The 13,298-nt window shown below is 33.8% G+C and overlaps 1 protein-coding gene and 1 long non-coding RNA gene across 4 annotated transcripts; both read right to left on the bottom strand.

Annotated features, from left to right (window-relative positions):
• Positions 1 to 516: 516 nt before the first annotated feature.
• Positions 517 to 2,486, bottom strand: LOC123912967. 3 transcript variants are annotated; one of them, XR_006811497.1, is made up of 4 exons: positions 2,194 to 2,486; positions 1,942 to 2,060; positions 1,640 to 1,840; positions 517 to 740 (listed from the first exon to the last, which is right to left on the bottom strand). It is a non-coding gene; the product is annotated as an uncharacterized LOC123912967 (long non-coding RNA). The 3 variants fall into 3 exon arrangements; XR_006811495.1 differs by having other exon boundaries at positions 1,640 to 1,844; positions 1,942 to 2,483; XR_006811496.1 differs by having other exon boundaries at positions 1,942 to 2,480.
• A 9,492-nt stretch (positions 2,487 to 11,978) lies between these two features.
• On the bottom strand, positions 11,979 to 12,392 carry LOC123915171. The gene has a single exon (XM_045966317.1). The coding sequence runs from the start codon at positions 12,390 to 12,392 to the stop codon at positions 11,979 to 11,981; it is 414 nt and encodes a 137-aa protein (XP_045822273.1).
• Positions 12,393 to 13,298: the final 906 nt, after the last annotated feature.

The raw sequence follows: 13,298 nt of genomic DNA, 5'->3' as shown, positions 1-13,298 counted from the left end.
TTGTCCTGGTAAGGCTACTTGCACTGGAATTTTTAGAAATCATCTTGCTCTGTTTATGGGTTGTTTCACTCTGACTATCGACCAAGCAACTGATTTTCATGCAGAACTTATGGGATTTATGCAAGCTATTGAGATTGCTCATCGTAATAGTTGGTGAAATCTTTGGCTTGAAATTGACTCTTCCTTGGCTACCCTTTCTTTCAAAGCTTCGTCAATGATTCCCTAGCCGTTTAAAATTAACTAGATGGTCTAATTGCATGGTTTTATTGAAAGATTATGAATTTTATCATTAACCATATTTACAGATAGGGTAATAGTGTGGCTGACAAGCTAGCTTCAAATTTAATTGTTTTTTCCTCTTCTGGTTTTACTTGGTTTGATGTCATCATTCATAGTCCAACTTTAGAAGTTTATAATCATATATAATAGGTATGGTTTCCTTGTTTTAAATTTTCTTGAAGGGTTTGGTTATAACATCCCATGTCAATTTATCTAGAATATCGATAAAAGTGTACATAACTGAATCGGAAAACATTAAATTTTCATTACATATCGTCCGAATACATAAATAGGATTACAAAAATCTAAGTGATTAATACTAAATTGAGCTAACAACTGAAAACATGAAGAAACTAAATCTAATTCACAATATAAGATAACGTGACGTCAGCTCAACTAGCATAATCCAAGCATCCGAACTCCATGCTTGCAGACCATGATATCTCGATCAACCTATTTATCTGAAATCAAATAAGTGGGGGATGAGACAGTCACTTCGCCTCAGTGGATTCCTACTACCCAATTACTATTGGTGTCTACATCGGGGGCAACTGATGAACTAATGTTCCTTGATCCTGATAGTCAATCTCTAAAAATGATTTACATAACATAATTTCATAACATAATACATAAAGGTGTAACACAAATTATTAATCTTGTTCGTTTTATTCATAACAAAGACACTCTGAGGTGAGCCAATCTCAGAGGCCTGACATATCCGTCTACGATAATAATGTACATCGACACGGCCGAAGCTCACAATCATAACATGATTGGATTCTAACGAATCCCATAACGTGGTACATAAGTAACCACCATAATTGATTGACTTTCTTGACTTAACTTAATAATCTTGATTGTTATCCTGCCCATGAATTCCCTCCTAGGGTAATACTAACTTGTCCTGATTTCCTGATTATTATGTACCTAACGTGTAATTAACATTCTAATTATTTAATGTACTTACAGTATCCTCAGAAAATATCTAGAAGGGTCAGGGATCTAAAAAGAGTGAAAGCATCACATTTTAAAAGATTGTGCAAGATACTGATTTGCTATTCTCGCTTAGCGAGGATACCAATTCAACACTCTGTTTTATATAAACAATGCATAAATTCACCTACAATCCCTCTTTCTAATAGTTGTGCACACTATAATGGATTAAATGATTAAAATGGAGAAGAACTTTAGGATTAAGCTCTTCTCATACACTGATTCATCCTAAACCTTAATGTTATCTTACTTTTTATCATACATTGGGGATACTATTATCCTATTTAGACTAATGTTATCATGCATAAATTTTGGGAAAACTAATGGAGCTAAACTAACTAGAGTTTAAGGCTCTAAGGGAACCCACCTGAGTTGACGCTTGAACAATACAACCGATATTTCTGGAACTCGCCGAAATGCAGAATTTGCAGCAAAAGCAGTTTAAACCGGTAAACAGAATTTTCAGCACAATTTCCATATCAGACCCTCAACTTCAAACTGGTCTCCAAATCTCAATTCTCAGTCAAATTCCACGAATTTGACACCATAACGAAGGTAATTCTGTCAGCTTTCTAGACATGTAAATACCATTAAAATCAAGTTACGGTTTGACAGATACAGATTAATTACTGAACACAGGTCCTACGAAAATTATGCAGAATTTCTTACCTTTCTAATTCTAACTTTCTCCAATTCTGTTTCCACAGCCTTCCATTCATTCCTCAACCAACAATGATTCTTTATAATAATCTCAACTTGATTTTCCAAACATCCACAGTTTGCAATTACTCAATCCATCACATGAAATCAAAGTAAATGAAGAGGTAAACATCTATTCATGTGTGGGGTTAAGATTAAATGTTTGGATTCAACAAGAGAAAACTCATGTATACTTTTGTGAATGAAGAGTGAGTTCTGTACCTTACTTTCTGCACAACAACAACTCAATCCAAGTACTAAGTACTAACAGTTCATGAGGGAAGTGATGACCACCATACATGCATGTTTTCTCATAGATGATGAAGAAATTGAATTTGGGTTTAGACACCATGGAAAAGGGTTTGCGGCCAAACAAAAAGGAAGAGAGAAATCAAAATGTCTTTTATTTTCATGGGTTGTTGTCTTCACAATCTAACTTCATGATTTATGCAAGAGGTGTTCACATGCAAAAGGCATGAGAGAGAGAAAGATGTAAAAGGAATGTCTTTTCTTTACTGAAAATGGATCAATGAATATGAAAGTGAGTTGTCCAAGTGTCTTAGATAGCCACAACAAGATAATTACCCTTCACCTTTACTATTATTACTATTTTGTCATGCTTCCACTTACTACCAAAATGTACTTGTGTTATCTAATTATTCTTTCATACCTATTCACTTATTTCCATTTAGTTTCCAATAATTATATCTGATTAATATTTCTCCATTAATTAAAGTAGGGATGTTACATTGGTTATGCCCCACCCCCACACCACCTTCTTTTGTACTCTTTTTCTTAAGGGGGTGTAAAGCAATGTTGCATACTATATTTTATATGCATGTCCGTTTGGTTGAGTGGAAAGAAAGTGAGAAGAAAGAAAATTACGGATACCAATGAATGAATTTAGACTAACTTTAGTCCAAGTTTATTCATTGGTTTCCGTGATTTTATTTCCTCCATCTTTCTTTCCACTCAACCAAACAAACGTCTTTTAATCTTTTTTAATAGATTAGTACACCAATTATATCTTGTAAAAATTGAAAACAAACAGTGCAACAACATTATTGTTTTTTACTAAAACATTATATAATGTTCATATTTATTATTTAAAAATGTATTATAAATTTCATGAAAATAAGATATAATGAAGAAAAAACTGTTTTTGTATAAAATAAAGAGTTTCTTTAACAAAATTCTAATAAAATATGTTTCTTACATAATATAAAATAAGATTAAATATTATAAATTTATATTATTTTTTAATTTAATAAAAATTTCAATAAACATCTAAAATGGAAATGAAATATTATTTGATACATATACTAAAACTCACTTTAGTTCTTAACCTAAAAAAGTATTAACCTACGATCTCCATATTTTTATTACCACGAAAGAAGGATGAGAATATTTCATTATTGGGAATGGGCATTTGCCTTGCTACGTGAAAACTTCATAAATTTCTTTTTGGCGCTTCTCGTGGTTCTCGCGCTTCGTGCTATTTTTTTAAATTTACCATTCCACTATTTATGTATTAGATGTATTAAAAACGAGAAATTTTGCTGAAATTTTGAAAATCATCATCTGATACTTGTCTTGTAGATAGTGTCCACTATTTAAGTAACGGAGTGATTAGTGGTTAAGTCTTCTGCACTAGTCAAAGGCATATCAAGTGCCCAAATTTGATTGGCCACTTGTGCGGCCATGACATGACTTTTGGCCAGTCATGAGGCACCAGAAACCAATAAAAACCCTCCTCACTCACCTCTTCTCTTCACCTCTCCTTCTTTCTTTTCTTCTGTTTTAAATATTTTCTTCATTTTTAATTAGTTTAGTCTGTTTAGTTTTGATTAGTTTTTTGTTTTTCGTATGTAGACGACCGTATAATCCGTCGTCAGTTATTTATATCATTTATACCAGTGTTCTTTAATCATCATGGTTGGGAATATTATGGTAATCAAGGAGGGACTTGTCGTGGCCAAATTAAGAACTTTATGACTAACGGAACGGGTTGGAATAGATAAGAGGGTTGTAGGACCGAAAACAAAAGATTTCCCACTTAAGTGTGAGCCTGTTTTAAGAAACTCAGAAGTGGGACTTGTTGGCCAAACTCTTTCACTTACCAGCTGAAAATCAATCAAGGGAAGATTCCATTTAGGCTTCTATTGTTATATTAACTTTGAAGTTGAGACACTTGATGTAATTTTCAAATTGATGTAATTTTTTTGTCTAATATTTTTTTTTTGATATTATGTTTTTGCTCCTATTTCAATTTGTGTTTTCTATCACAAGTCCGCTACTTTAGTAATGGATACCTGGCAAACAATGCGTTTCCAAGACAAGGATGTTATGTTTCGACAATAGAACCTTTTCACGACTTATATTTATTAACACGCGAAATTATCGTTACGTTAAAACAAGAGCAAAATTTGTTTTTAGTCTCTGTAAAGTTTGCAAATTTGGTTTTGGTCTCTAAAAAAAATCTTTCCGTTTCACCCCAATAAAATTTAAACCCCATATGTTTTCATCCTTAATAAGATATGTCACCATTTTAGAATGTGATGTGGCATGGGTTTGAGGTGATGTGGTATCTGACACGTGGATTAGTTGATTGAATCAGCAAAAAAACAAAAAAAGACTGATGTAGCAATTGCAATGTTTCCATCTTCTTCCTCCTTCTTCTCGCATCGCAGCAGCAACCCCAATACTTCATCATCCATAGGATTTTTCTTGCTTACAAATGCATCTTTTTTAGACTTTTTTTTGCTACAAGTTTTGCACATGCATGCTTCTTTACAACAGGACTTAGAGATGCATTCGTTGTTATTTTTTTAGACGAATCAAGCATTAGGATGAACACGAAGGAGAAAAACGAGTGAACCAAAATATGAAAACAAAGGAGAAAGATGACGAAAACGTACAGGTGTATTCATCGAAAACGCACATGAACGTAGAATCTCTTCTTCTTCGCCTGGTCGCGAGTTCAGTGTTGTTGTTCTACTTCAATGGTATTTTGTGAAATGTTGAGAAATGGTTTGAAAGATGAAAGGTTTCTATCTTTCTGTCCCTCTCTCTCTGAAAATGTTTTCCCCCCTTTTGATTTTAGTCCCGTAAAAATCTCTTTTTGTTTACTTTGAATTTTAATGAGTCACTTATGTCACTGAACCCATGCGAAGTCTTGATCTAAAATGGTGACAAATCTCATTAAGGATGAAAACCTATTGGTTTAAATTTTACAGGGACAAAAAAGGATTTGTTATTTTAGGATATAGTTTAAATTGGCTAAAATTACCTAAAAGCATATTTTCCCCTTGAAACAATAAAATAAGGTGGTATACAATTGTAATACCCTCTAATTTTTATTTATTTTATTAATAAACTGTTAAAGTAATATGGTTAATTTTTAAGTCTATATGTGTGTGGGTGTATTTTAAATTATTATTCTATTGTATTATATAAATTAAAAATAATAATAATAAATTAGACACTAATGCCCCCTCTAGAAGTATCAGGTGAGGCAACTTTTGGAAGGTAACAAAAGAAAAACAAAATCTTCTTCTCTATTCCCATACTCTGCCACGCAAAAATCATGATAACATCCGCTCAAAACATTTTCTTCTTTCATTTCTACCATTTTAGAAGTTTTGTATACATAGTTCCTCACTTATATTCATCTTATTCAATTAGAAGAAGACTCAAATTTCAGTGAAATAATAAAGACACGAAGCAAGGGTTTAGGAAGGTTTTGGGGAAATTGAAGAATCTCAAAATTCTCACTAATTCCATCAATTTCTTGTTTGGTGATCAAATTACCGGTGAGTTTCCTAAATTAGGTTATGAATCTTTTAGAAGTAGTCAAATTAGAATTTAAGATTTAATGTAATTTAGAAATAGAAATCCCATTGTGATTTTCATAAGCAGTAGTTCAACTCTTAAATTAGAAGAGTCAAAAAAAAAAAAAAAAAAAAAATCAATGATTACAAGATTGGAGTTGAGCCTTTTACGGTAGAGAATTTATTGAGTGGATACTATTGTGTAGATTTTTTTTCATATGAGAGTAACATGTTGATTTTAAATTGTTTTGATCCTTCAACACTTATTTTGTTAGTTTTCTTCCTTGAGCGTATAATTTAGTGAACAATTTGGTGTTTGTGAAATATTTGTGGTGAAAAACATAAAAATAAAGATATGGACTGTGATTTGAAATTTAAATTGAAGCCGTTTGCTGCAACGAAGAGAGAATGCAGCCTATGAACAATTGTTCATAGTATATTTTTAAGTAGATATCCGTTCGCCACTACGAAGAGATAAGGTGGTATCCGTTTGCCACAACGAAGAGATAATGTGGTATAGGTATCCGTTCACCACAACGAAGAGATAATGTGGTATAGGTATCCGTTTGCCACAACGAAGAGATAATGTGGTATAGGTATCCGTTCGCCACTACGAAGAGATAAGGTGGTATCCGTTCGCCACAACGAAGAGATAATGTGGTATAGGTATCCGTTCGCCACTACGAAGAGATAAGGTGGTATCCGTTCACCACAACGAAGAGATAATGTGGTCTATGTGTAGATAATGAAATGAGATAGTTTTTTTTTATATATTTTGTTGGTAGTTAACCAACACTTAGAGAACTACGTGGCTCTGATTCCCTAATCGTTTAGGGATACGTAGGACCAGGGATCTTCCTTGTCGAGCTATAATTTCAGTAACTATAATCTAAATAGTTATAGTGTATTAGGCTTGCCAGGCTAAATACAGGGTTAGTTAGTGTTAGTCTGTGCGCCGGTCATGATCTGAGATTGGGTTGTGATAAAGTTGGTATCAGAGCCCGGTTGCAGAGCCAAATGATTTTTTTTATAGTTGTTTTTGTGAGTAAAAAAGAAAAAAAGAAAGAAAATGGTTAATAGAAATTGATAAGCATGCAGAAATATGTAGAATATAAATCAGGAGTCTATTTGATACTTTAGGTTAGTTTGACTACTAGAGTAAAGTGAGTAAACTATTGGCATGATAAAAGAAACTTTTTACGATTTACCTCCATTTAATTCATTGTGTAGCATAATATTAGAATGTCCTGGAAAACTCTATATTGTTGAGTCTTTGACAAACAATAAGAGTTGGTAACCCCAAAACTGAAGTATTTTAGATTGCTTGCAAACTAGAAGAGGGGTAGTTGTTATGCATGCATGACTTAAACCAAGGTGGTGTGTTTTTATTCTGATTTCCATATATATTGATCTTCCAAGGATGTATATACATTATTCTTGCAATAAATCAAAGATCACAATCTTATCTTGTGGCTGATTATACTAGTCTGTTATCACTTTTAGTGAAATTGAGCTTTAGACATGAACAAAATATTTATAATTCTATCAAACAAAGCTAGCACCATGTGCTTGAAAGAACTGATATGTATATAATATTTGAAATTTCTAAAAATGTGTGTATGTAAAGTCATCATGCTCTATTTACTTGGAGTAATATCTAATCAGAAACTTCAATGCAACTACAACTTGTTTTGGCATATTTTACAATAGGTTGGTGAAAATCAATACTACCTCTGTTATGGACGTTTTTTTAGATTGATCGATGATTTACAATTCATCCGTTAAGACCTTTCTCTTGGAAAACGAGAATTTAGACTTTAAATTAGAAAAAAAAAAAACCTATTATGAAAGGTAGCCTTGGAGTTAAATTGGTTTTTTTTTTTTTTTATGAAGTTAGGCTTACATTGATTATTTTGAGTGTGCAGGTTAAATTGGAATTTAGGATCAAACAAGCTTGTGAGTACTCTTTTTCTTTATCTCTATATATAAGTCCGAGGGATGGTTTATCAAGGATAAACTGAAAGAAGAAAATATTTGTAGAAAGCATTTTGTTATGACTTTTAGGAATCAAAATAAACCGGTGTAGATTGAGTTAGAATAAAATATATAGGATATAAATTGGAGAAAATAGTTCAATGTGAGTTGAGGAAATTAAATTATAGTATAAATTGGATTTCTGGTTGTATGTACAATATGCTTACTAGCAATTCAATCATATATTGGTGTTGTTTAGAAGGTCTTGAGTTAATATATAATTGAGGCAAGGTATATTTTATAAAGTTGAGATCGCGGTATGAACCTGGGCATTCTCACAATCAAGATTCGAGACCTTGTTATGATTCACAAATTCTATCTTGTGAATTCATAAGTAGCTTCTAGGCTATTGATAGTGTTGTCGGCGGAAATTTAAGCCTTGATAAGGATATTATTAGACTTGAAATGTAAGACTCTATGTTTTAGAAATACATTTAGATTGGTTATATCTAGGTTTGGTTGGTAGACTACTAAGATTTAAATAAGAAAATCAAATAGGTGCTTTATATAACATGAATACATTATCACTATACTGTAAGTGTACATTTTGTTGGGCAATTCACTAAAGAATGAATAAAGGTAATAATAGAATGATGCCCAGTGATAGTTATTCAAGGTGATTAACTTATAGAATGAATGAAACAAGTATTGCTATTTATGAGCTCTTGAAGAGATAAAGTCAGGGATTAAATCATAAGAAGGAAGCTATAAATTTTAGTTGTGATGTCGGTCATATAGACCAATTTTAACCTCTCAATACTTCTTAATTGGTATATCTTTCTTGGGTTATTAGACCATGAGTTGATAACTTGAAACTTTAGAGAGTAAAATATGTGGGTATTATGGATTATGGTCAATAAGCTACTTACTAAATAAATCAGAGTTGCGCAACGGAAACGTGTGTTGAGTGGAAGAAAAATAAAAATGCAATTGACGATTGACTTTATTTTGGGTTGCGGCAGTAGATGAACTGCTTTGAATTTGAACATGATATTGAAAAGCAGGTTAGGGTCTATGTGGGTTGTGTAGCAAATGTATATGAAGCTGTTATCCTATACGGATATTGTGTAATGGAGATGTTTGATATGCTGCAACAATCAATTATAGTTAAATAGATGATGTTTGATCATTCTCCAATATTGCATTTTTGTTCCAAGTTAGATGATCCATCATTATTATGATGCCTTGGTCTTTTTCTGTGATAATAAAAGAAAGAAGGGTGCTTCCACAGTTTCCATTGGTTGTTGGTTGATTTCACAGCTTGTAGTTTAAGAACTTCAAGAGGCCAATGAACACTCCTTTATACAGTTGTGCATCACATTTTTCCTTTTGGTGGTAATCGCTCATTTAACCATATACACTTCTTTGCACTGTATATATTTTCTACTCTTGTTTGTATCAAAATTACATTCCTTCACCCCATATGGCTGTCAGTGGACGCAAATGCCCTCTTAGCTAACATACATGTGAGATTGGATTGGTACCAAACTTGGAAACTAGTAAGACACTTATGTGGTTTCTTATCAGGACTTTTTAGAAATATATGATTCATGCCTAAATCTTATCCTTGATTAGAACAAGTGCTCTTATAGATTTGAATATGTTAATAGATATGAATACATAAAATGTGAGTATTTTAGATGAGATTGTATGTGAGAAATTAATGTGAATTAAAACAGATCAGAGTTGAAAGGTGGTTTTAGCTTAATGTAGTAATGTTGCAGAGTTAATTTTCATAGCAATAAACTGAATGAGTACACCATAATATTAAGAAGAAACCATTTAATTAAGTGCAGCTATTAATTTTGCATGTAAGAGGTAAGTTAAAAGAAATTTGTTGTTTCTATCCAAGGGTTCCTCTATTTGGATTTAAGCATTGCTTTCACTTGTACTGTGTACTTTCCATGTGCAATATGTTGGTTTGATAGTGCTCAAGATATAATTTAGGTTTGATACCTTTATTTTTGAGTTAGTTATAGCAAAACTGCAAGTGATATGGGGCCAATGGTAAAACATTTTGAGTAGCTTGTGTGATAGTGATTTGAACAAAACTTGAATCTGTTCCCTTGACATTCTTAAGTTAGAATGGCCTTCATGACTATTTCTTAAATTGGTTATTTGTTTTCCCTTCATATTATGTTTAGTGCTTATAAACGAGAGTTGTGTGAAATCGCTTAAATAGCAAGTGATCGATGTCATATAGAAAGCATATAAAGCAGCTAAAGATGAAATGTTTTATGTATAGATATAGAGTTTCATGTATTTTTACAAACAAACTTTCATTTGGAGTTAGCAAGCTAAATTTTGAGGACAAAATTTTTAAAGGGGGGAAGAATGTAATACCCTCTAATTTTTATTTATTTTATTAATAAACTGTTAAAGTAATATGGTTAATTTTTAAGTCTATATGTGTGTGGGTGTATTTTAAATTATTATTCTATTGTATTATATAAATTAAAAATAATAATAATAAATTAGACACTAATGCCCCCTCTAGAAGTATCAGGTGAGGCAACTTTTGGAAGGTAACAAAAGAAAAACAAAATCTTCTTCTCTATTCCCATACTCTGCCACGCAAAAATCATGATAACATCCGCTCAAAACATTTTCTTCTTTCATTTCTACCATTTTAGAAGTTTTGTATACATAGTTCCTCACTTATATTCATCTTATTCAATTAGAAGAAGACTCAAATTTCAGTGAAATAATAAAGACACGAAGCAAGGGTTTAGGAAGGTTTTGGGGAAATTGAAGAATCTCAAAATTCTCACTAATTCCATCAATTTCTTGTTTGGTGATCAAATTACCGGTGAGTTTCCTAAATTAGGTTATGAATCTTTTAGAAGTAGTCAAATTAGAATTTAAGATTTAATGTAATTTAGAAATAGAAATCCCATTGTGATTTTCATAAGCAGTAGTTCAACTCTTAAATTAGAAGAGTCAAAAAAAAAAAAAAAATCAATGATTACATGATTGGAGTTGAGCCTTTTACGGTAGAGAATTTATTGAGTGGATACTATTGTGTAGATTTTTTTTCATATGAGAGTAACATGTTGATTTTAAATTGTTTTGATCCTTCAACACTTATTTTGTTAGTTTTCTTCCTTGAGCGTATAATTTAGTGAACAATTTGGTGTTTGTGAAATATTTGTGGTGAAAAACATAAAAATAAAGATATGGACTGCGATTTGAAATTTAAATTGAAGCCGTTTGCTGCAACGAAGAGAGAATGCAGCCTATGAACAATTGTTCATAGTATATTTTTAAGTAGATATCCGTTCGCCACTACGAAGAGATAAGGTGGTATCCGTTTGCCACAACGAAGAGATAATGTGGTATAGGTATCCGTTCACCACAACGAAGAGATAATGTGGTATAGGTATCCGTTTGCCACAACGAAGAGATAATGTGGTATAAGTATCCGTTCGCCACTACGAAGAGATAAGGTGGTATCCGTTCGCCACAACGAAGAGATAATGTGGTATCCGTTTGCCACAACGAAGAGATAATGTGGTATAGGTATCCGTTCGCCACTACGAAGAGATAAGGTGGTATCCGTTCACCACAACGAAGAGATAATGTGGTCTATGTGTAGATAATGAAATGAGATAGTTTTTTTTATATACTTTGTTGGTAGTTAACCAACACTTAGAGAACTACGTGGCTCTGATTCCCTAATCGTTTAGGGATACGTAGGACCAGAGATCTTCCTTGTCGAGCTATAATTTCAGTGACTATAATCTAAATAGTTATAGTGTATTAGGCTTGCCAGGCTAAATACAGGGTTAGTTAGTGTTAGTCTGTGCGCCGGTCATGATCTGAGATTGGGTCGTGATAACAATTAACACCAATATATTAACATAACAAAAGTAACCTACAATTATTTAAATATTATCATAATACCAATATTATCCAAACAAAAAATATCATAAAATTACAAATATCAACTGGACTACTGAGCAACAGCCCCCCTCCAACACCCCTCTTTCGGTAACAAAATGCATAATTTAGAACCGAATACATTTCAGCCACAACAACCCTGACACGTGAGCCCTCCGTTAATTCCCCACTCCTTAACAGTGAAGCCGCAAACTGTAGGAACCCACTATTAGCAATGACCATGTCAGAAGCAATTGAGCCATCTCAGTGAGCATCCTCCTCTATAAGGGCCTCCATCTCAAATGGCCTAGGTGGATCTCCTGGTGGCAGAGGAATCATGTAGGGATGTGAGATCCGGAAATACCACCTCATGTACCCAGGTGCAACGTTCCACGAATGTAAAGGAAGATCGCCTCTCTCCTCTGGAGTCAATACCCAGTCCATATATTGGGCGTACTGTTGGGAAATCTGTAGCCGAGGAGTGAGCGGATTTGCAGAATGAGATGGATGGCGAGGAATGGTCTGCACACGACCGAACTGACGAAGGACTCGCTCAGGCAGGTACCTCACAATCATCGGTCCACATCTAATCCAGCCGGAGTAGAAGGAGATCTCCTCGAATGGTCGTGTCACCCGGTGGTTGTCATATGGGTTCCAATGAATATCAAATGTCAACATTCGGTCAAGCGCCGATCTATATCCCTCTACATTATTTTGTCCTTTTTTTGGAAGAAATTTATTTGCAGCGGGTTGTGCTTCAATGTACCTCTCATTCTCAACTTGTCCGCACAAACTCGGGAAGTGCTGAATTATCCAAGCCTTGAGGTAACAATTATTAATAATTAACTAAGTAAGTAACAATTACATAAAAATCATTTATTAACAATTAACTAGAGAATTATATTAATTTGGTTACCTGAAGTAGTGTCATATAACCTGCAACAATCTTCACCTTTGGTACGGTGGCAGCACTAAGACCTTTGTACAGGTGTGTCAATGCAGCAGCACCCCAAGCATAGTTGTCTACTATCTCAAGGTCCTTGAAGTACTTGAGATAGGTGAGTTGGACAGTATTCTTGCTCGTGTCGGCAAAAATAGTCCAGCCAACCAGGATGAGCAAATAAACCCTAATGGCGAAGTCCTGGAACTTGTTGGCCTCCTCAAGATTCGACTCCTTAGTATAATCAGCCACACTCTGCACATGACTTGCAAAAAGCTCCTTCAAATAGGTTATCTTCGCATGGGCCCCTTTGGTGACTCTGACCTGCGTCTTAGCATCAAATGGTTTCGCTCCAAGAAGGGACACCATCATCATAGCAACTTCATCTTTGTTCAAGGTGTTATTGTGGTCTAACAGACTCCCCTCAATGGGGAGATGCAGCAGACAAGACACGTCATCTAGTGTCACTGTAATTTCCCCTGCCGGTAGGTGAAAGCTTGAGGTCTCCTCGTGCCACCTCTCAACAAAGGCACTGATCAAGGCTGGATCAAGAAACTCGTAACCGGTGGTGGATAAGTATGCCAATCCTGTGCGCGCCATTTTGATATGAAACCAATCTTCGTCAGGAGTATCAAACTTTTGGA

Source organism: Trifolium pratense, linkage group LG3 (genome assembly GCF_020283565.1).
Source record: "Trifolium pratense cultivar HEN17-A07 linkage group LG3, ARS_RC_1.1, whole genome shotgun sequence".
Lineage (NCBI taxonomy): Eukaryota > Viridiplantae > Streptophyta > Magnoliopsida > Fabales > Fabaceae > Trifolium > Trifolium pratense.
This window is presented reverse-complemented; position numbering and strand designations above follow the sequence as displayed.

Coding starts and splice junctions, on each gene's coding strand:
- LOC123915171 (XM_045966317.1), bottom strand. CDS start 12,392: ATGTTGACATTTGATATTCATTGGAACCCATATGACAACCACCGGGTG.